This window comes from Pelophylax lessonae, assembly GCF_965119305.1.
Source record: "Pelophylax lessonae genome assembly, chromosome: 4".
NCBI lineage: Eukaryota > Metazoa > Chordata > Amphibia > Anura > Ranidae > Pelophylax > Pelophylax lessonae.
The window spans coordinates 178914844-178938236 of NC_138771.1; the positions used below are offsets into that span (position 1 = coordinate 178914844).

Consider the following 23393-nt stretch of genomic DNA (forward strand, 5'->3'; position numbering starts at 1 on the left):
GAGTTTTTTCCGCGGTAAGCGGGCCCTTCCTTTAAACCTAACCAGGGGTCTTTTCGTGCCTTTAAGGCACATGACACCTTCAAGGCCTCTGGGCAGGCAAGTCTATAGCCGCCCACTCTGGCACGGCAACCCCGTACGCCATTTAGGACAGATGGGTCAGGGAACTCATTCGGTCGGGGTACAAGATCGAATTTGATCGCGCCCAGCAGACCGATTCTTTCCCTCAAATCCTCATTGACCCCAGATCGTTTTCACGATCTCCGACGGGCGGTTCAGGATCTCCTCACCCAGGGGGTGATCGTCCCGGTGTCACATCGGGACAGGTTTTCGGAGGGTTTTTTACTCAAATCTGTTCACGGTGCCCTAAAAGGAGGGCAAGGTGCGTCCGATTCTGGACGCACCTTCTTCTGGAAGTTTCTAGACCGCTTTGTGCGGGTTCAAGAATTCCGTATGGAATCCCTCTGATCGGTGGTGGCCTCTCTGAGCCCGGGAGATTCCTGGCTTTTAATCGACCTCAAGAATGCGTTTCTACACATCCTTGTATTCGAGGGTCATCAGAGGTGCCTCCGATTCGCAATCGCGGAGGAGCGATATCAGTTTGTGGCGTTACCTTTCGGTCTCGCTTCGGCTCCAAGGGTGTTTACCAAAGCTCCTGTTCTGGCCCTGTTGCGGGCGCAGGGGATCGCAATCCTTGGATATCTGGACGATCTCCTGTTAAGGTCGAGTTCCAGTTCAACTCTGTTGCGCGATCTGTCAACCACGGTTCAGACGCTCCAGGAGTTCGGGTGGGCCATCAACTTTCAGAAGTCGGCATTGTTCCCTTCTGTTCATCTCCCTTATTTGGGAATGGTCCTGGACTCCGCCCTTGCGAGAGTTTTTTCCTGCCGAAGGACATACTCCGGACTCTGCTGAATGAGGTCAGGTCCCTCAGGGACAACGAATCCTCATCACTCAGGACCTGCATGCGGTCCCTAGGTTTGATGGTGTCAGCCTTCGAGGCAATGCCGTTTGCACGGTTCCACACGCGATCTCTGCAAGCGGAGATCCTAGCCAGGTGGGACAGGCATCCTCAGTCCTTGGACAGGAGGATATCTTTGAGTCACCAGGTCAGAGCGGACCTTTTGTGGTGGCTCCAGTCTCTGGCTCTGACGGAAGGGAAGTCCTTCTGGCCGTTGTTATGGTAGGTGCTCACCACGGACGCCAGCCTGTCGGGCTGAGGTGGCGTTCTGGGCAAATTGTTTGCCCAGGGCACTTGGTTGGAGGAGGAATTCTCCCTACCGATACATGCCTTGAAACTGAGCACGATCAGACTCTGTTTGCTCCGTTGGTGGGATCGTCTTCAGGGCCACCCTGTGCGGGTGCAGGCGGACAACACCACTGCGGTGGCGTACATCACTCACCAAAGGGGCATCAGAAGTGCCCGGGCGGCCAAGGAAGTGACCGAGATTTTGCCTTGGGCCAAGACGCGGGTCTCGGCGCTTTCGGCAGTTCACATTCCGGGTATGGAACACTGGCAGGCCGACTATCGGAGTCACCAGACCCCGGACCAGGGGGAATGGCCTTGCACCCGGAGGTGTTTCAGATGCTGTGTGCGCGATGGCGCGCCTCCTCTAAACAACCAGGTGGGAAGGCTCGCGGCAAGCGCGCGTGATCCTCTGGCAGCCGCCTCGGACACGCTGGTGGTGCCTTGGAATCAAGCCTGATTTACACCTTCCCCCCGATCCAGTTGTTGTCACGGTTCCTTCGCAGGTTGGTCTCGGAACCGAGGTTGGTGGTCCTGGGGGCCCATACTGGCCGCGCCGGTCTTGATTCGCAGATGTCATGCAAATGGTCGTCGAGCCTTCCTGGCAGGTCCCCTTACGAGGCGACCTGTTGTCTCAGGGGCTGTTCTTCCATCCTACTTTACAATCGCTGGCCCTGTCGGCAGTCTGTTAAAAGCCAGATCTTGAGAGATCGGGGTCTCTCGTCGGAGATCACTCCTACCTTGCTTAGAGTTAGGAAGGCCTCGTCCGGTAAGATTTCTTATCGTACCTGGAAGGCTTGCTTCGCCTGGTGCAAATCGCAGGGTTTCCATCCTCACTACTTTTCTGTGGCAAGGGTGTTAGCCTTCCTGCAATCCAGTGTGGACCTAAGTCTTGCACTGTCCACTGTTGAGGGTCAGTTTTCTGCGCTGGCCATTCTTTCCAGCGCCCTTTGGCGTCAAGTTCCTTGATCCGCACCTTTATCAAGGGGTGCGTCATTTGGCCCCCCTCGGTGGTGCCCTTAATCCCTTGGGACTTGAATTTGGTTCTGTCCGTTTTGCAACGTCTTCCCTTTTGAGAACATCCCTGAGATTCCTCTGCTTGCACTGTCACGGAAAGTTGCCTTTCTGGGGACGATCACATCTGCTTGCAGTGTGTCGGAGTTGGCGGTCCTATCTTGCCGCTTCCCCCTACTTGGTGGTTCATAGGGATAAGGTGGTCTTGCGACCTCATCAATCCTTCTCTCTGAAGGTGGTGTCTGATGTCCGTCTTCATGAGGACATTGTTTTGCTTTTGCTGTGTGTGAATCCTACGCATCCTACGGAGTTTTTCCTTGCATTCCTTGGATGTTGTCAGGGTGATCAGGGTTACCTGTCGTCTACGGAATCCTTCAGAAAGTCTGATTCGCTTTTTTGTCCTTCCTGAGGGCCACGTAAGGGTATGGCTGCGTCTGCGGCAACCATTCCTGTCTGGTTCAGACGGACGATTTTACAGGCTTATTCGCCTGGGGATCGGGTTCCGGCCTTCCCTGTCACGGCGCACTCTTTTGAGCGAAGGGTGCGTTTTGGGCCTTTCGCCATCAGGCGTCGGTGTCCCGGATGTGCTGAGCGGTGACCTGGTCGTCCCTGCACACTTTTACAAAGTTTACAAACTTGATGTTTCGGCATCGCAAAGTTCTGGGTGCGGCAGTACTTTTGGGGAGACATGGCGTTTTTAGCCTTTCCCCTCCTGTGGGCGTTTTTTCCCCCTTGGTTATTTTACTTTCCTGGGGTGTTCGCTCCTGTTGAGCTTTCCTGTTACCCAGTAAGTTACCTTTTTGGTTCAGATAAGGTTCTTTTATCTGACCTGGGGTGCTTCGTTACCTTGAGACCTTGCGTTTCCCACCCCTCATGTCTACACTGCTTTGGGACATCCCATTGGTGAAGACTATATGAGGGGCGGCGACTGTCAGAGGACGTAAGAGAAAACGGAATTTTTGTAAAATCTTACCGTAAAATTACTTTCTCTGAGTCCTCTGACATTTGCCGCCCCCACCCCTCTTTTGGGGTTCATGGACTATCTACTGCTTGCTACCAAACTGAATTGGGAATCAGGCTAGCTGGGGGTATTGGACCAGAGGGACAGCCCCCTGTAGGTGTGTCTATGCAAAGTTTTTTGTGTTTTTAACAAAATCTTCTGCCTAGCTTACTCCTGTGGATAAGAGGTCAATACCCATTGGTGAATACTATATGAGGGGCGGCGATTGTCAGAGGACTCAGGAATTTTTACGGTAAGATTTTACAAAAATTCCAGCGCTGCTGGGCACTCATATGACCTGCCGGCGCTCTCCTTCCCCCGATCCAAGCATTACAGCAGGAGGGGCTGAGATTCCCCGCTGACGTCAGCTGGGAGGAGAGCAGTGGAAAGTTACATGGTTATGCCCAGCAGCGCTGTAAATAGGGTATTTTGTGGAATCATTTTTAAAAGATACTGCACATTATATCTTCCTGTAAGAAAGGGGATTCCAGGATTTCTCAGTAGTAATTTTACAGCTATAGCAGCGGGAAGGGAGGTGATAGATAACACACAAACTCCTGAGCTGACACGCAGGGAGAGAGGAGAGATTACGGGATGACGGAGGCACATAACCTGACCACTGTATTCCAGGATCAGCAGCCATGATAACCGTGGACAGCACAGTATAGAGAAGGACAAATGATACAGCACAAGCACTATGCTGTGTATCTGTTAAATTAGGATCTTTTTATTTATTTTTTTAGGGTTACAACCACATATGCTTCAATACTCTGCACTTTTACCTCCTTCCTTCCCAGGCCAATTTTCAGCTTGCAGTGCTGTCGCACTTTGAATGGCAATTGCACGATCCTGCAACACTGTGCCCCAATTAAATGTTATCATATTTTTGAGACAGAGATTTCTTTTGGTGGTATTTATTTACCGAGCTTTAAAAAAATTTCCTGAAAAAAAAAAAAGACTAAAAATTGTGAGAAAAAAAAGTTTGCACAGGTAATTTTTCTACTTAACTGATGTGCACTGATGAGATGGCACTGAGGAGGAGGCACTATGATGCAGCACTGAAGAGCGGTACTGATGAGCAGGCACTGACTGGCATCACTGCTGGGGCTGCACTGATAAAATCAGTGCCCTGATTATTTGTGCAGGTCTCCCCTTTGAGGAAATACTGCTGATCCTCTCCTTAACACGCTGTCAGTGTGAGGAGAGGAAAGCCAGTAACTGGCATTTCCTTGTTTACATGTGATTGGACACCTCGGGATCGGGGATGCGTTGTGACCCCGGGACACAACACGCCACCAATCACCACGCAAGTGCAGTGAGAGTGGGATGATGTCCTATGATGATGTCCCAGAACAAGAGAGCACCCGCCCCCTCGTCATTTGTCTGTTTGGCAGGTGGAAGGTGGTGCCTGTTTTTACTGACCCCAACCACAAGTGTAAACACCCTTACAAATAAATGTTAAAGCAGAACTAAAACAATTGATTTTAATGGTTTCGAACCAGGCATGTCAGGACTGATAACTCTGTTTCTTGTGCTCTCAACCAAACTGGCTGGTATCATAACTGATCACATGTGCACCACTATGGCAACTGCAGACCAAACGGAGGTTAAGATGGCAGCTTCCATGTCAGAAAAATATAGGAGAGTTTAGTTCCACTTTAAATAAAAAAGGGGCCCTTCTTTTGGGTGTTTTTGTCACTTCCTGTGTGACCTGAGGGAATCCAATTGGCTGGTCAGTGGAGGGGATCTTTTACGTGCCAACATTAGACTTGGGGTGTGAAGGCAACAAGACAGGAAGGGGTTACCATGTGGCACTAGACTAAAGCTGAGCTCACACCTGAGCATAGCAGGAACTCGCATTCCCATGTAAATTTTTTGCGTTATTTGGAGCTGTGCGGCTCCTCACATATAAGGCAGCTCATTCACGTGAATGGGCTATTCTAGGCGTAACAAACCCCAGAGAAGCTCAAAAACCTTTTTGGAGTATTTTTTTTCAATGCGCGTCTGCCTCTCGAGTAACATGTCTGCCATCCGCGCTTTGGGTGCCGTTAATTAATGGCACCGCAAACATGATGGATGTTCCCAAAACATGCATTTTCTGTGCGCTTTGATGCATTTTCTTAGAAATGCAAAGTGTGAGTGGAGCCTAACAGTCACTACAGCCAGTGGCGGCCGGTGTATTGAGGGCGCAGGGGCGCTGCCCCCTCATCCATGCGTCCGGCCCCCTAATCTGCATGCAGGGCACTGGACGCATGGAGCTTAATGTTTTTTTTTTTGTTTTTTTTTAAATCACCTGATTAGAGCCAGAGGCTCTAATCAGGTGATGCAAAGGGTGGAGCCGGGGCGCAGAGCAGTGCGGCCCGAGCCCACCCATTGTGTGACAATAGCGAATGAAAATTTGCTGCGTTGAAGGGGGCATGCACACATGCTGGTCTCTGCATTGATGGGGGCACGGCACGCTGGTCACTTCATTGATGGGGGCACGGCACGCTGGTCACTGCATTGATGGGGGCATGGCAAGCTGGTCACTGCATTGATGAGGGCACGGCAAGCTGGTCACTGCATTGAAGGGGGCATGGCAAGCTGGTCACTGCATTGATGGGGGCACGGCAAGCTGGTCACTGCATTGAAGGGGCATGCACGCACGCTGATCACTGCATTGATGGGGGCACGGCACGCTGGTCACTGCATTGATGGGGGGCATGCTTGTCACTGCATTGAATGGGGGCACGCTGTAGTAACTCTGCATTGAATGGGGGCACGCTGTAGTAACTCTGCATTGATGGGGGCACACTATACTTTGATTACTGAAGGCCCCTTTCACACTTTTGTGACCTGAAAGTCATGCAATTTTTTGCCGCAAAGCAATGCCTATTCGATTTTTTTCTGTTTGCGCCCCCCCCCCCCAAAAAAATTTTGAGCACCAGCCGCCACTGCTACAGACTGAAGCAGCCTAAGCAACTGACCTGGGTGGGGTGGGTGATGGGCTCATGGTGAGGTATATTAACCGGTTGCCGACCGCCGCAAGTACATATACTGTGGCAGTCAGCCCCGGCCAGGCAAAGTGACGTACCGGTACGTCACTAGCCTGTCACTGACTTGTGAGCCAATAGCGGGCGAGCGCGCGCCCGCCCGCTGAGGCGCGCGCCCGCCCCGGCTCGTTCCCTAACAAGTCAGTGCGTGTGACCGGCGGACCCGATGTCCGCCGGTCACTCGCGATCGTTCGCCAGGAAGGGAGAAAGGCAGGCGGCTAATGTAAACAAGCCGCCTGTCATTCTCCCCTGTGTAAAAATGGAGATCAGACGGTTCTATTATGTAGAACCGTTGATCTCTGTTTTTACAGTAGTAGCCATGTCCAATCACAGTTAGAAACACGCCCCTAGGACACACTTAACCCCCCCCCCTCTCTCCAATGCAGTTAACCCCTTCCCTGCCAGTGTCATTTTTGCAGTAACAGTGCATATGTATAGCACTGATTACTGCAGTAATGTCACTGGTAACCCCAAAAATGTCAGTCAAGGGTCCGATCTGTCCGCCGCAATGTCGCAGTCCCACAAAAAAAATTACGGATCGCCGCCGTTAAAAAAACCAAAAATGACAAAAATCTTTCCCTTTGTTAGTAAACGCGATAACTTTTGCGCAGACCAATCAAAATACGCTTTTTGTGATTTTTTTTTTACCAAACATATGTAGCATAAAACAAATTGGCCGAAAACGTTAAAAAATTTTGATTTTTACATTTTTTTGGGGAAATTTCATATAAAAAAAATATGAAAAATATTGTTATTTTTGCAAAATTGACGCTATTTTTTTGTTTATAGCGCATGATCAAAAAATCGCACAGGTGATCAAATACCACCAAAAGAAAGCTCTGTTTGTGGGAAAAAAAGGATGTCAAATTCGTTTAGGTACAGCGTTGCACGACCGCGCAATTGTCCGTTAAAGTCACGCAGTAAAAAAACGCAAAAAAAACCCTGGTCAGGAAGGGGGTAAAATCTTCCGGGGCTTAAGTGGTTAAACCACTGGCAGGATGGGAAAGTTACAGGTTCTGCTTGTGACTGGTTTTTAACCTCTTGCCGACTGCCCGTAGCACAGTTACTACTGGCGGGCGGCTTTCCCAGGGCACTGCAATGTACCTATGTTGCTGTAAACTTCCTGGTTTAGAGGCACACACGCCCCCTGCTGATTTGATCGGATACAGCACAGGTTTGTCAGTAGGTTGATTTTGGCTGTACACCTACTGATTGGCTGTGGCCAATCCCAGCACAGAGATCTTTGTGTTTGTAAACACAAAGCACAGATTCTGGTTGGATTTCTCCCTGCTATCAGTTACCATTCAGAACCGAAAGCAAGGAGGGACCCAGCCAGATCTGTAAGTAAAAGCAGCACACATACACTTGTTAAGCACAATTAACCCCTTGATTGCCCTCCTGATCACTCCTATCACCAAGCCAGTGTCATTTTTACAGTCTGCAGTATTATCACTGTATTAGTGTCACTAGTGACATCAGTGTCTGTTAGCACGAGATTGTACGCCACACTATCACAGTCAAACTTGATCACTTGATTTACCGGTATAGTGTCTGTATGGATCAGTATCTCGATCATGATCAGAACTATACTAGTGTCTCCAAAAACTCTTTTTTTTTTTTTGGTGTGGGGGGGGTCGGTTACCAAAGAAATGTAGCCAAATAAATTTAGCCTAATTTTGTGAAGAAATTTATTTTAATAAATGTTTTATTACAGAAAGTAGAAAATATATTTATATTTTTTTACATTTGTTTTTTTTTCATTACTATAATAAAAAATAAAAAAAACAGTGGTGGTCTCAGGTGTGAATGGGGTAAAGGTGTGTTGTATTTAGTGTTATCGCTCTCATACTGGTCACTGGAAGTTCAACATTGCACCTCATGGCAAAGAACTCTCTGAGGATCTGAAAAAAAAGAATTGTTGCTCTACATAAATATAGCCTAGGCTATAAGAAGATTGCCAAGGCCCTAAAACTGAGCTGCAGCATGGTGGCCAAGACCATACAGCCGTTTACCAGGACAGGTTCCGCTCAGAACAGGGCTCGCCATTGTCGACCAAAGAAGTTGAGTGCACATGCTCAGCGTCATATCCAGAGGTTGTCTTTGGGAAATAGACATATGAGTGCTGCCAGTATTGCTGCAGTGGTTGAATGGGTGGGGGTCAGCCTGTCAGTGCTCAGACCATCAGGCCTCTTCTAAAGATGATACACAAGAAAGCCTGCAAACAGTTTGCTGAAGACAAGCAAATTAAGGACATGGATTACTGGAACCATGTCCTGTGGTCTGATGAGACGATGAGACCAAGATAAACTTATTTGGTTCAGATGGTGTCAAACGTGTGTGGCGACAACCAGGTGAGGAGTACAAAGACAAGTGTGTCTTGCCTACAGTCAAGCATGGTGGTGGGAATGTCATGGTCTGGGACTGCATGAGTGCTGCTGGCACTGGGAAGCTACAATTCATTGAGGGAACCATGAATGCCAACGTGTACTGTGACATATTGAAGCAGAGCATGATCCCCTCCTTTCGGGGAGACTGGGCCGCAGGGTGGTATTCCAACATGATAACAAACACACCTCCAAGACGACCACTGCCTTGCTAAAGAAGCTGAGGGTAAAGGTGATGGACTGGCCAAGCATGTCTCCAGACCTAAACCCTATTGAGCATCCGAGGGGCATCTGCAAACGGAAGGTGGAGGAGCGCAAGGTCTCTAACATCCACTAGCTCCGTGATATCGTCATGGAGGGGTGGAAGAGGACTCCAGTGGTAACCTTTGAAGCTCTGGGGAACTCCATGCCCAAGAGGGTTAAGGCAGTGCTGGCAAATAATGGTGGTCACGCAAAATTTTTACACTTTGGGCCCAATTTGGACATTTTTACTTAGGGGTGTACTCACTTAGTTGCCAGCGATTTAGACATTAATGGCTGTGTGTTGAGTTATTTTGAGGGGACAGCAAATTTACACTGTTATACAAGCTGTACACTCACTAGTTTACATTGTAGCAAAGTGTCATTTCTTCAGTGTTGTCACATGAAAAGATATAATAAAATACAGTGCCTTGCGAAAGTATTCGCCCCCCTTGAACTTTGCGACCTTTTGCCACATTTCAGGCTTCAAACAAAGATATAAAACTGTAATTTTTTGTGAAGAATCAACAAGTGGGACACAATCATGAAGTGGAACGAAATTTATTGGATATTTTAAACTTTGTTAACAAATAAAAAACTGAAAAATTGGGCGTGCAAAATTATTCAGCCCCTTTACTTTCAGTAAACTCTCTCCAGAAGTTCAGTGAGGATCTCTGAATGATCCAATGTTGACCCAAATGACTAATGATGATAAATAGAATCCACCTGTGTGTAATCAAGTCTCCGTATAAATGCACCTGCACTGTGATAGTCTCAGAGGTCCGTTTAAAGCGCAGAGAGCATCATGAAGAACAAGGAACACACCAGGCAGGTCCGAGATACTGTTGTGGAGAAGTTTAAAGCCGGATTTGGATACAAAAAGATTTCCCAAGCTTTAAACATCCCAAGGAGCACTGTGCAAGCGATAATATTGAAATAGAAGGAGTATCAGACCACTGCAAATCTACAAAGACCTGGCCGTCCCTCTAAACTTTCAGCTCATACAAGGAAAAGACTGCTCAGAGATGCAGCCAAGAGACCCATGATCACTCTGGATGAACTGCAGAGATCTACAGCTGAGGTGGGAGACTCTGTCCATGGGACAACAATCAGTCGTATACTGCACAAATCTGGCCTTTATGGAAGAGTGGCAAGAAGAAAGCAATTTCTTAAAGATATCCATAAAAAGTGTCGTTTAAAGTTTGCCACAAGCCACCTGGGAGACACACCAAACATGTGGAAGAAGGTGCTCTGGTCAGATGAAACCAAAATCAAACTTTTTGGCAACAATGCAAAACGTTATGTTTGGCATAAAAGCAACACAGCTCATCACCCTGAACACACCATCCCCACTGTCAAACGTGGTGGTGGCAGCATCATGGTTTGGGCCTGCTTTTCTTCAGCAGGGACAGGGAAGATGGTTAAAATTGACGGGAAGATGGATGGAGCCAAATACAGGACCATTCTGGAAGAAAACCTGATGGAGTCTGCAAAAGACCTGAGACTGGGATGGAGATTTGTCTTCCAACAAGACAATGATCCAAAACATAAAGCAAAATCTACAATGGAATGGTTCACAAATAAACATATCCAGGTGTTAGAATGGCCAAGTCAAAGTCCAGACCTGAGTCCAATCGAGAATCTGTGGAAAGAACTGAAAACTGCTGTTCACAAACGCTTTCCATCAAACCTCACTGAGCTCGAGCTGTTTTGCAAGGAGGAATGGGCAAAAATTTCAGTCTCTCAATGTGCAAAACTGATAGAGACATACCCCAAGCGACTTACAGCTGTAATTGCAGCAAAAGGTGGCGCTACAAAGTATTTACTTAAGGGGGCTGAATAATTTTGCACGCCCAATTTTTCAGTTTTTTATTTGTTAAAAAAGTTTGAAATATCCAATAAATTTCGTTCCACTTCATGATTGTGCCCCACTTGTTGTTGATTCTTCACAAAAAATTACAGTTTTATATCTTTATGTTTGAAGCCTGAAATGTGGCAAAAGGTCGAAAAGTTCAAGGGGGCCGAATACTTTCACAAGGCACTGTATAAACAAAAATGAGAGGGATGTACTCACTTTTGTGAGATACTGTACTTTCCTATCTATTTACTAATGCTAGCAGCATGGAGATTAAAAATAATAATGTTAACCACTTCCGGACCACCCACTGTGTATATATGTCACTACTTTGATGTTAAATACCAGGGTTATCCCAGTGTATTTTTAAACGGCGGGCAGTCTGCTTTACCATAAAAGTAGTCCCTGCTGCAAATTCGTCACGGGATCCCTTTTATGGGCTGCGGGAGAGACGATCCCGGTCGTTTCCGCCGCTTACCGGAGAAATTGGCAGCGGCAGAGACTATCCGATCCCGTGTACAGATGTGCAGGAAGTCGAGTGAGGGCAAGATGGCCCCCACTAGACTGTATGCCCTTAGAGGACCAGAGCAATGTCAAACTTCACTTCTGCCATCCAGCCTTAAAGGGCCCTTTTTTTTTTTTTTCTTGGAAAAATGTTTTTATTTATTTTTTATTGCTTGTAAATGTAAATGTGAGATCTGGGGTCTTTTTGATCTTTTTACTTAAAAGATGAACTTTTATTAATCAGCTAGACCCTGGATAAACCTCCAGGGTTTAGCTGAACTGACATCAAAACACAGTGAGAAAACAGATTGTATTAACACCGAATGATACTAATAAACGCAACGTAAATCTCTCAAATAGCTATATATTATCACTCAGGCTGAAGGGGAACCACGGGCTGGCCTATACCACCTGTATCCTAATGAGAGATATGGTAATCTAGATACCAGTAACGTGTCTCCTTTAAGAAGCAATAGCATAATAATGTCCTAATTGCAAGGCCTTGCTAAAGTCTTCACCGGCAGTTGGAGCTCATTATATGAACAGTTTCCAATACAACTCAGTGTATAGCAAGTAATGCAGAATAGTTGATTATAATCTTAAGTAATCTTATGGCTGATTCAATTGCAGAGTGTAGCTAGAACTGTAATAATTTCGGTCTGAACTCTAAACAGGTGCCCTCTCACCAAATCCTGATGTCCATCAATGAGGCTCCTGAGGGAAACAGGCAAGGGCGATCCTCCAAATTCTATGGCCTCGAGATGGCTGCGCTCTGCTGTCTCAGGGTGCCCCACCAACTCCACCCAATCAGCGATGCTGCAAGGATGTCTGCAATGCTGTGATGAACATTCCTTCTGCCAGGACTGAGCCTGCAGGCAGATACGGCTCCGTTTTTAACTTTTTATATATTTTTTAACAAATCCAATTATTGTTATAATGATAATATGATAAATACTCTAAGGATACAGGGACATATAGGGTAGAGGTCTCTTAGAGTGTTTGCACCTGTCTTAGATGCAAGGTTGATGATTAAATAGAGGAATAACCCCATTTTTGCCAGGCCCTCCTCCCCCCTGCAAGTATCCGTATTTTAGTATACTTTTTTTATTCATCATTTTATAAATGGTACATATTTTACCTTTTGATTTATACAGCCATATGCTTTTATTATTTTTTATAGACCAATAAGAGTCACATCCTGTTCTGTGTCATTTCTAATATATACGATGCTGACAGTTGTGCAAATATGGGAGGAACCATGGACTCCCATCAGCACGATCGAGTATTGTTTACTTCCGGCCATTTCCTGGGACTAGGAAGGAAGGGGCGGTCCTCTGGTGAGATACGTGGGCGCTCCCTCTCTCGATAGAGTGGCGGCGTCTTCCGTACTTATACAAAGAGGAAGCCACTGTCAATAGGATCCGGTCCGCTCATTCAATCCTAGAGCGGTGATAGGGCGGTCTCCAAACATGGGGCATCGTCATTTCCGCCCTATAGAGAGCGGAAGTGTACTCTGTAACCCTAGCAATGGAGGTCATCCAATGAGAGGATCCCGAGTTCCGGTCCAATCAGCAGATATGGCGGTATATTTAAGGGGCAACGTCTACGACCTACCTTCACATACCGCTGAAGAAGTCCCCGCCCATTGGGGGACGACACGCGTCCGGGGGGAAGGAGGAGCTTACAGGCGTTGCCCACTGCTGTCTGGAGATCCGGTGAGGTACCTACGGGACCCGTCGGCATGATTGTTTGGATGCGATTTCACCTTTTTATACAAGTAAGAGGCTGTCTTTTAATTTCATTTTGAATAAAGTTTATCAGTATCACGCTATGGGCTTGCCCGGTGTTTTTCCCTATTCCATGGTTTCAAGGGGAGTTGCTGGTTGAAGCCTATCTGTGAGCAGAACATAGTCCGCTCTGGGAACTTTGTGGTGTTGCTTCTGTTCAGTGTGAGGTCTCTTGGAGGTGAAGTACAAGAAGGAGTACATCCCATCCACCAAGGGGAGATCGCTATAAGAGTTTTTGAGTCATATGCTTATATCCAATAAGCCTAAGGTGAGAGGCCATTTCACTCGGTGGTGGATTTTAACACTTAGAGCACCTGTTGATCCTGCCAGAAAGTGTGTTCACTTCTCATCACGGGCTTTGTGCATGGACTCTGATTTTCTCCCTAATGATTTATGTTGTTATTAGTGTTTTTTTAGCGCTGCCTATTGTACCACACATTATTTACACAGGAATTGTATTTTGACCTGAGGAGTGCAGCTGCTTTTCGATTTGATATTGTCCTTCTGCGCCGATATTATTTTCTCTTATATTTTTGGCTATTCAATATACTTATATCTGGCTGCAGGTACTATGGAAATTTTTAGTTATATTGAAAAAAGGGAGATTAATTTGGGAGATATTTTTTCAAGCGCCCCAGTACCCAATGGGGAGGGGGATGTGTCCTCCGCTTTCAAAAAGCTAGGTTATGCGCTTGAGAAAAAGATTGAACTATGGTGGGATATCACTACATTTGAATACTATCTGCGCGAAAAGCTCATCCCTAGACGCCTCAGGTGGGATCTCCCACCTAATGACGGACTGTTAGACAGTGAGTCTATGGAGGAATGGAAAAACTTTTTTTCCAAGAAAGGTTTTGAGCTAATCGAATTTCTCCTTTTAAGGAAAAAGCGCAAATTAAAGACCATAGAATCCCAGATAAAAGAGTTACAAACCTCCCTAGAACCACATAAAGAAACTGAAGAGTTCGTCAGACTCTCAGGGATATTAAAGAACAGGTTGGTCAAATGGGACACAGAAACGCAAAACAAGAAAAAGAAAAAAAAAAAAAAATACAGTAGGGATTATGGAGATTTTCACGATAATAATATATATAGGTGGCAAAAGAACATTGATAATGGAGATATAGAGGTAGACGATGGTGGAGAAGGTTCACAAGACCCCCCCATTACCCCTGCACCAGGACAGAGAGAAGCCCCTAGTGAAGTATGGAGAGCCTCACCGGCCCCATATTATAACGGAGATTACCAACGAGGGCATCAAAATCGGGGTAAGAAGAGAGGAGGTAGAGGGGGTAGAGGAAAATCTAATACCCTAGGGAGAGGTGGTTATTCCGCCCCGCCAAATAATTATCCCGCCCCGTCGAATAACTATTACAATGAACAGTACTCCAATCCCCAGATAGATCGCCCACAAACCCCCAGGCATACCTCACAAGGAAATGGCCGGGGAAGAGGGGGCACGGCCTATTCTCAAAGAGGAGGCCAATCTAACCGGGGATTTCCCAATAAAGGGAACCATCCATCCTATGCCCAGGTAGCTACCTATAATAGGTTCGATCCCTTACAAAATAGTCAGTATGGGAATCCTTTTTTAGGGAATATGGGGGGACAAGAGAGGGGCCCCCCTCCTCCATTTCACAACCAGTCGGAGAACTGGTGGAGGGCACCGGGAGAGGGCATCCCCGGGGGAAAAGGAGGGAAAAGAAACAGAGAGGAAACCGAGGAGGCAGGAGGGTCCAGAGGAAAAAGATCCCGGTAGGGTCCGGCATCTTCAATCTAAGTGGTGTACATTTGGGAAAGGATGAATTGAAGACCCTTGATAAGGGGCTTAAGTTCGCACCGGTAAGAAATTTAAATAAATTTCAAACCTATGTGGGAATCCAGAAATTTATCCGTTCCCTCAATATCAAGAAATATTGTATGACCAACCCCATTATGAAGAATTCCTCTGACCCCCCTATAGGCTCCTCGTTTTCAACCAATCCCTCTGGAGTTCCACAGCACACCAATCTGAGGAACAAGTCAACCTTCAACCCCCAAAATAAAGGAAACAAATATGTAGATGTATTCAAACATATGGTGGTTAAGGATTTAGAGGACCTGAAAGTAAGGAAAGTGACTGACCCCCATTCTATCAAAGCCGGAATAAAAGCTCTTGAGGAGAACAAAGAGATTGTCATCAGGCCGGCAGACAAGGGAGGTGGCCTTGTAGTCCTCAGTAAGGAGTACTACAAAAAAGAAATGGCACGCCTACTTTCTGATCGTAGTACGTATAACATCTTACGACGCGATCCACTTCCGGAATTTAAGGGAGAACTAAACACCTTGGTTGAATCTGGTAAGAAGAAAGGAGTCCTAAATAAAAAGGAGTCTCTATATCTTGACCCCTTATATTGTCGGACCCCTATAATATACTTCTTGCCTAAAATACATAAGGACAAGGAACATCCACCCGGTAGACCCATCGTGAATGGGATAGAATCTGTGACGTCCAGATTAGGACAATTCATAGATGTATATTTGCAACCCTTGGTGGTGAAAACCAAGTCTTATTTAAAAGACACTAAACACATCTTACAGATTCTACACGAGTTCCCATGTACAGCTTCCACGATTTTGGTAACTGCGGACGTCAGTTCACTTTACACCATAATTGGACATGACGCCGCAGAAGCAGCTGTCAAATGGGCTTTTTCCCAGTCTGATTTACCCAGAAAGCTAAGAAGTTTCCTGTTGAGCAGCCTGTGGTTCTGTCTGACTAGGAATTATTTCTGGTACAATAGGACTTATTATCTACAAACCAGAGGTGTGGCAATGGGGGCACGTTTCGCTCCCAGTGTGGCCAACTTGTTTATGGCCCACTGGGAGGAAGAAGTGGTATTTAAAGACCGTCCCCCAGAGCTAACATGCTACAGAAGGTACATAGATGACATGTTCCTTATATGGGAAGGAGATATGGATGGTCTAAATAAATTCATGGACAGGTTAAATGACAACAACAAAAATATCACCTTAGCCTGGACCACTAGCAAAGAGAAGGTAGTATTCTTAGATCTAGTCATTTCGGTCACTGAAAACAAAATTACCACCTCTAATTTTTCTAAACCCACGGACCGGAATGCGTACATTCCACTGGACAGTTGCCATCACCGTACTTGGCTCTGCAATATTCCTAAAGGTCAGTTTATGCGCTTAAGGCGCAATTGCGCCTCCGACATAGATTTTGCATCACAGTCACAGGTTTACAGTGACAGATTTATGCAAAAAGGATACTGCAGAGATAAGCTCGAAAAGGATAGGTTGGCTGTCCAGGCTATTGATCGAGAATCACTTCTGTCAACTGCCCCTAGAGTAGTTAAACCCAAGAATGATGAGATTAGAATTATACTAGACTACAACATCCAGCACAAAAAAATCGAAAAAATATTTAATAAGCACTGGCCGATCCTCCAACAGGACAAAACCCTGGGAGCAATTATACCTGCTAGACCATTGTTTGTGTACAAGAAGGCACCTACTCTCAGGAATTATCTGGCCCCAGGGGTAGTAGACCCACCTACACAGATTAATAACAATCTGTTGCCATATTTATCTGGCTTTTATGCCTGTGGCAAATGCGTGGTGTGTAGAACAGCCAAAGGGAATTTAAAACGAAGGAAGGAGTTCATAGCAAATGCAACAGGTAGGAGCTATGTAATTAAAGATCTGATCACGTGCTCGACTACAGGCGTAGTATACATGTTAGAATGTGACTGCGGCCTGCAGTATGTAGGTAGGACATCAAGGGCCCTGCAAATTAGGGTTGCTGAACATGTCCGAAGCATTAAGAAAGGAAAAACACTCCATCATGTGACCCAACATTTCAAAAAATTCCATAATAAAGACCCTAGGAATTTGAAGTTTTGGGGTATAGAAAGAGTTCACAAACATTGGAGGGGGGGTAACCTGATCAGAAAGTTAAGTCAACGCGAGTCCTTTTGGATATACGAGACTAAAGTGGGGGTACCCCGAGGCCTGAACGTGGAGTTTGACCTCAATTGTTTTATTTCCGACCGATAATAATGTTTTATGTTTTGATTTTATATCTATTCACATATGTTTTTTAGGTCTTTTTTGTGATCCAGACAACAGTGGGACGTCTACGGCTCCGTTTTTAACTTTTTATATATTTTTTAACAAATCCAATTATTGTTATAATGATAATATGATAAATACTCTAAGGATACAGGGACATATAGGGTAGAGGTCTCTTAGAGTGTTTGCACCTGTCTTAGATGCAAGGTTGATGATTAAATAGAGGAATAACCCCATTTTTGCCAGGCCCCCCTCCCCCCTGCAAGTATCCGTATTTTAGTATACTTTTTTTATTCATCATTTTATAAATGGTACATATTTTACCTTTTGATTTATACAGCCATATGCTTTTATTATTTTTTCTAGACCAATAAGAGTCACATCCTGTTCTGTGTCATTTCTAATATATACGATGCTGACAGTTGTGCAAATATGGGAGGAACCATGGACTCCCATCAGCACGATCGAGTATTGTTTACTTCCGGCCATTTCCTGGGACTAGGAAGGAAGGGGCGGTCCTCTGGTGAGATACGTGGGCGCTCCCTCTCTCGATAGAGTGGCGGCGTCTTCCGTACTTATACAAAGAGGAAGCCACTGTCAATAGGATCCGGTCCGCTCATTCAATCCTAGAGCGGTGATAGGGCGGTCTCCAAACATGGGGCATCGTCATTTCCGCCCTATAGAGAGCGGAAGTGTACTCTGTAACCCTAGCAATGGAGGTCATCCAATGAGAGGATCCCGAGTTCCGGTCCAATCAGCAGATATGGCGGTATATTTAAGGGGAAACGTCTACGACCTACCTTCACATACCGCTGAAGAAGTCCCCGCCCATTGGGGGACGACACGCGTCCGGGGGGAAGGAGGAGCTTACAGGCGTTGCCCACTGCTGTCTGGAGATCCGGTGAGGTACCTACGGGACCCGTCGGCATGATTGTTTGGATGCGATTTCACCTTTTTATACAAGTAAGAGGCTGTCTTTTAATTTCATTTTGAATAAAGTTTATCAGTATCACGCTATGGGCTTGCCCGGTGTTTTTCCCTATTCCATGGTTTCAAGGGGAGTTGCTGGTTGAAGCCTATCTGTGAGCAGAACATAGTCCGCTCTGGGAACTTTGTGGTGTTGCTTCTGTTCAGTGTGAGGTCTCTTGGAGGTGAAGTACAAGAAGGAGTACATCCCATCCACCAAGGGGAGATCGCTATAAGAGTTTTTGAGTCATATGCTTATATCCAATAAGCCTAAGGTGAGAGGCCATTTCACTCGGTGGTGGATTTTAACACTTAGAGCACCTGTTGATCCTGCCAGAAAGTGTGTTCACTTCTCATCACGGGCTTTGTGCATGGACTCTGATTTTCTCCCTAATGATTTATGTTGTTATTAGTGTTTTTTTAGCGCTGCCTATTGTACCACAGATGAGGCAGCGTGCAGTAGGCCGCAGTCCGCAATCCTGCTATCTGTACAGCAGATTGATGTGCATATGATGGGTTCCAGGAAGCAAGAGGCCCCAAGCCTGTTCAGCCGATCCCTTTATAGCCTCTCCCCAGATGCTCCTCTGTAATCCAAAACTTGCTGGGGATTGGGAACACTGATTTGAAGTGGTCATGGTGGTAGGAGTCAGAAACACTGCACATGTTGGGATATTTACAGTTATGTGCTGGGGGATAGTTGGACTCCTAGCACATGTGACTTAGGCAGACAGAAAATGTCATGTCTTCATACATGTACATGTCTCTGTGGTATGCTGGGCTGTGTGGTATGCCGGTCTCTGTGGTGCCGGTCTCTGTGGTATACCGGTCTCTGTGGTATGCCGGTCTCTGTTGTATGCCGGTCTCTGTGGTATGCTGGGCTCTGTTGTATGCCAGTCTCTGTGGATATCCCTGCAGGGCTGAGGGAGACAGTGTCAAAGCTCAGCTGTCAAGTCTGTGAGAATGGAGCTGCTATTTCCTCTGTAGTACCGGCTCACAGGCGGAGTGATATCAAGTGCACTCCGTCTGTGAAAGGAGGAGTCATACAGAGGAAGCACAGGGCTGCAGTAGAGAGCAGAGCTGCGTGCTTCCTCTGTATGGCTCCTCCTCCCACAGGCGGAGTGCACTTGATATCACTCCGCCTGTGAGCCGGTACTACATGGGAAACAGTGGCTCCGTTCTCAGTCATCATGACAGCTGAGCTCACCTATGACACTGCAGTCCTCAGCCCTTCCAGGATATTCCCACAACTTGCGGGAGACTTGAGATGTCTGCCATTGGAAAATTTCTGACCTATTTCTTTTATGGGGACAGCCCAACATGTGGGATTTTGTTTCACTTTCAATGATAATGGTAAACAGGACAAATAGAGAGGGGGAATCTCTTTAATGGTGGGACAGACAGCAATAAAAACTGACAGCTGTTCTAATCTCTCTTCACTCTATCCAAAACTAAAAAAAAAGTTATGCCTATAGTTGTACTTTTAACCACTTGCCGACCGGTCACGTTGACCGCACTGCGGCAAAGTGGATCGATATCGTCCAGCGACGTAGACCTACGTCGCTGGACTCCTCCCCCTGTGGGCGGCGCGCGCACGCCGCCGGAGGCTCGCTCCCGCTGTTTTCAGTCACAGCGGGAGTCAGGCCAGGGGAAGAGAGGCGGTGATCACCGCTGCTCTTCCCCGATCGTCGGGGATCGAGTGTGGAAATCCGCCCGCTTGTGTAAACAAAGCGGGCGGATCTCCTAAGTGACAGGCAGGGTCAGATTGCAGGGTTCAGCATAGCTGAACCTGCGATCTGTCCCTTTGTCATTCAGTCACCTCCCCTCCCCCCACACACGTTAGTAAGCACCAGGCATACATTAACCCCTTGATCACCAATAAAAGTTAACCCCTTCCCTGCCAGTGTCATTTTTACAGTAACAGTGCATATTTATAGCACTGATTACTGTAGTAATGTCACTGGTACCCCCAAAAGTGTCAAAAATGTCAGTCAAGGGTCCGATCTGTCCGCCGCAATGTCGCAATCCCGCAAAAAAAATCGCAGATTGCTGCCAGATCGCCGCCATTACTAGTTAAAAAAAAAAACAATAAAAATGACATAAATTTCCCGTAGTTAGTAGCTGCGATAACTTTTGCGCAAACCAATCAAAATACGCTTATTGCGATTTTTTTTACCAAAAATATGTAGCAGAAAACAAATTGGTCTAAAATGTTAAAAAATTTTGATTTTTAAATTTTTTGGGGGGAATTTCATATAAAAAATTTGGAAAATATTGTTATTTTTTCAAAATTGTCGCTCTTTTTTTGTTTATAGCACAAAAAGTAAAAATCGCACAGGTGATCAAATACCACCAAAAGAAAGCTCTGTTTGTGGGGAAAAAAAGGACATAAATTTAATTTGGGTACAACATTGCACGACCGCGCAATTGTCCGTTAAAATAACGCAGTGCCGAATCGCAAAATATGGCCTGGTCAGGAATGGGGTAAAATCTTCCGGTCTTAAAGCGGTTAAAAATACGCTCACTGAGAATTTTTTTGTCAAAGACATGGAGCTAAATATATTTTGGCCTAAATATATGACAAAAATTGAATATATTGGATATTTTTTAACTGTCAATGTAGAAAAATATTGTTATTTTTGCAAAATTTTCGCATTTTTTTATTAATATCGCAAAAAATAAAAATCGCACAGGGGATCAAATACCACCAAAAGAAAGCTCTGTTTGTGGGAAAAAAAGGACGTAAATTTAGTTTGGGTACGGCGTTGCATGACCGCGCAATTGTCAGTTAAAGTCGCACAGTGCCGAATTGCAAAAAGTGGCCTGGATGTAAAGCAGGAAAATCCTCCCAGGTAAAGTGGTTAAGTAGCACAGTGCTGAATAGTAAAGAATGCCCTGGACATGAGGGGGGTAAAACCTTCTGGAGGTAAAGTGCTGGTGTGTGGTGGGATGGGTGGAGTGGTTGTGTAGTACAATCTATCACTAAGAAGGTAAAACCTTCTGGAGGTGAAGTGCTGGTCTGTGGTGGAATGGTTGTGTAGTACAGTCTATCACTCCCTGTACTGTAGTGTGTACTGTATAGCAATGAAGCTGAGCTGTCAGCAGAACATTGGGACATCCCTCCAGCTCTCTGCACACTGCACGTAGCCCATTGGCGGCAAACACCTCACATTCAAGTTAACTGCTTTTTGCTGATTGGTCAGCCATACCGTGACGTTACTACGTGGGCACGTCTAGCCAAGATGTTTATGCGAGCGGATTGGACGGCTTTGATGGAAGACGGTAGAGGGGGCTGTGACGTCACGAATAGAGTCGCTGATTGGCGGGGGACAAGATGGCTGCAGCGCGAGGAGGTGAGTGTAGAGCTGAGTATGTGAGCGCGGGGGATATGAATGCGCTGTGTGCTGGACTGAGTACAGCTGTGAGAGCCCGGAGATAGGAGAGCCGGCTCCTCTGTACACACACTGCACCAGGGTATAGGCTGTATATACCGCTCTGTCATACTCCATACACGTCATATTATTATACTACAGTCCACTGCATTGTGTAGTGTGCGGACCTTCCCTAGAGAGTCATAGTACGCCTGTCTGTGTGTGACAGCAGAGCACTGACTACAGACGTTACATTAAAACTTAAGGAAAAACTTTTATCCCGTCACATTTCAGATTCAGATTTTTTTGCTATGTAATTTTAATGAAATTTCCCTTCCTGTCCCTAAACTAAAACAGGAAGTGATAGGGAATCCCTCCAAAGTGTTGTCACCTGTACCAGTGTCCCCATTGGAAGATTTCCCCTTGTACTTGTGACAATTCACAATGTGGCATTTTCTTTCACTTTCACTCTCCATGGTAAAGGTCATCGGGACAATTAGGACTCTACACGTGTGGTGGATTTCTTTTCGGAGGGGCAGTGAGGATGCAGTCCTGCCCACCACACACTCTATTCAAGTGAATGGGGTGCACAGCAACTGTGTGTGGTTGGGGTGTAAGCTTTTAGGGGGTTAAAAAAGTGACAGAGGGGATTGATATTGTTGCATAGACTGTGTATATTCCCCTGTATGGCTGTCGGTGGTGGGGCGGGTCTACTCCCCCGCGTGGCTGTCGGTGGTGGGGCAGGTCTACTCGCCCGCGTGGCTGTCGGTGGTGGGGCTGATCTACCCCCTGTATCGCTGTCGGTGGTGGGGCGGGTCTTCTTTTCCCCCGCGTGGCTGTCGGTGGTGGGACGGGTCTTCTTTTCCCCCGTGTGGCTGTCGGTGGTGGGGCAGGTCTACTCGCCCGCGTGGCTGTCGGTGGTGGGGCAGGTCTACCCCCTGTATTGCTGTCGGTGGTGGGGCAGGTCTACTCCCCCGCGTGGCTGTCGGTTGTGGGACAGGTCTTCTTTCCCCCCGCGTGGCTGTTGGTGGTGGGGTGGGTCTACTTTCCCCCCGCGTGGCTGTTGGTGGTGGGGTGGGTCTACTTTTCCCCCGCGTGGCTGTCGGTGGTGGGGCGGGTCTACTTTTCCCCCGCGTGGCTGTCGGTGGTGGGGCTGATCTACCCCCTGTATCGCTGTCGGTGGTGGGGCGGGTCTACTTTTCCCCTGCGTGGCTGTCGGTGGTGGGGCTGATCTACCCCCTGTATCGCTGTTGGTGGTGGGACGGGTCTACTCCCCCACGTGGCTATCGGTGGTGGGGCGGGTCTACTTTTCCCCCGCGTGGCTGTCGGTGGTGGGACGGGTCTACTTTTCCCCCGCGTGGCTGTCGGTGGTGGGACGGGTCTACTTTTCCCCCGCGTGGCTGTCGGTGGTGAGGCGAGTCTACTTTTCCCCCGCGTGGCTGTCGGTGGTGGTGCGGGTCTACTTTTCCCCCGCGTGGCTGTCGGTGGTGGTGCGGGTCTACTTTTCCCCCGCGTGGCTGTCGGTGGTGGTGCGGGTCTACTTTTCCCCCGCGTGGCTGTCGGTGGTGGTGCGGGTCTACTTTTCCCCCGCGTGGCTGTCGGTGGTGGGGCAGGTCTACTCGCCCGCATGGCTGTCGGTGGTGGGGCTGATCTACCCCCTGTATCGCTGTCGGTGGTGGGGCGGGTCTACTCCCCCGCGTGGCTGTCGGTGGTGGGACGGGTCTTCTTTTCCCCCGTGTGGCTGTCGGTGGTGGGGCAGGTCTACTCACCCGCGTGGCTGTCGGTGGTGGGGCAGGTCTACCCCCTGTATTGCTGTCGGTGGTTGGGCGGGTCTACTCCCCCGCGTGGCTGTCGGTTGTGGGACGGGTCTTCTTTTCCCCCGCGTGGCTGTCTGTGGTGGGGCGGGTCTACTCGCCCGCGTGGCTG

General features: G+C 47.2%; 1 protein-coding gene across 1 annotated transcript in view; it reads left to right on the forward strand.

Annotated features, from left to right (window-relative positions):
- The first annotated feature begins 21340 nt into the window (after nucleotides 1–21340).
- SUV39H2 (SUV39H2 histone lysine methyltransferase) overlaps nucleotides 21341–23393 on the forward strand; it is a 49104-nt gene continuing 47051 nt past the window's right edge. The window contains exon 1 of the mRNA XM_082253209.1: nucleotides 21341–21449. Within this exon, the coding sequence (XP_082109335.1) occupies nucleotides 21431–21449 (19 nt within the window). The 5' untranslated portion in view covers nucleotides 21341–21430. The remainder of the gene's footprint in view (nucleotides 21450–23393) is intronic.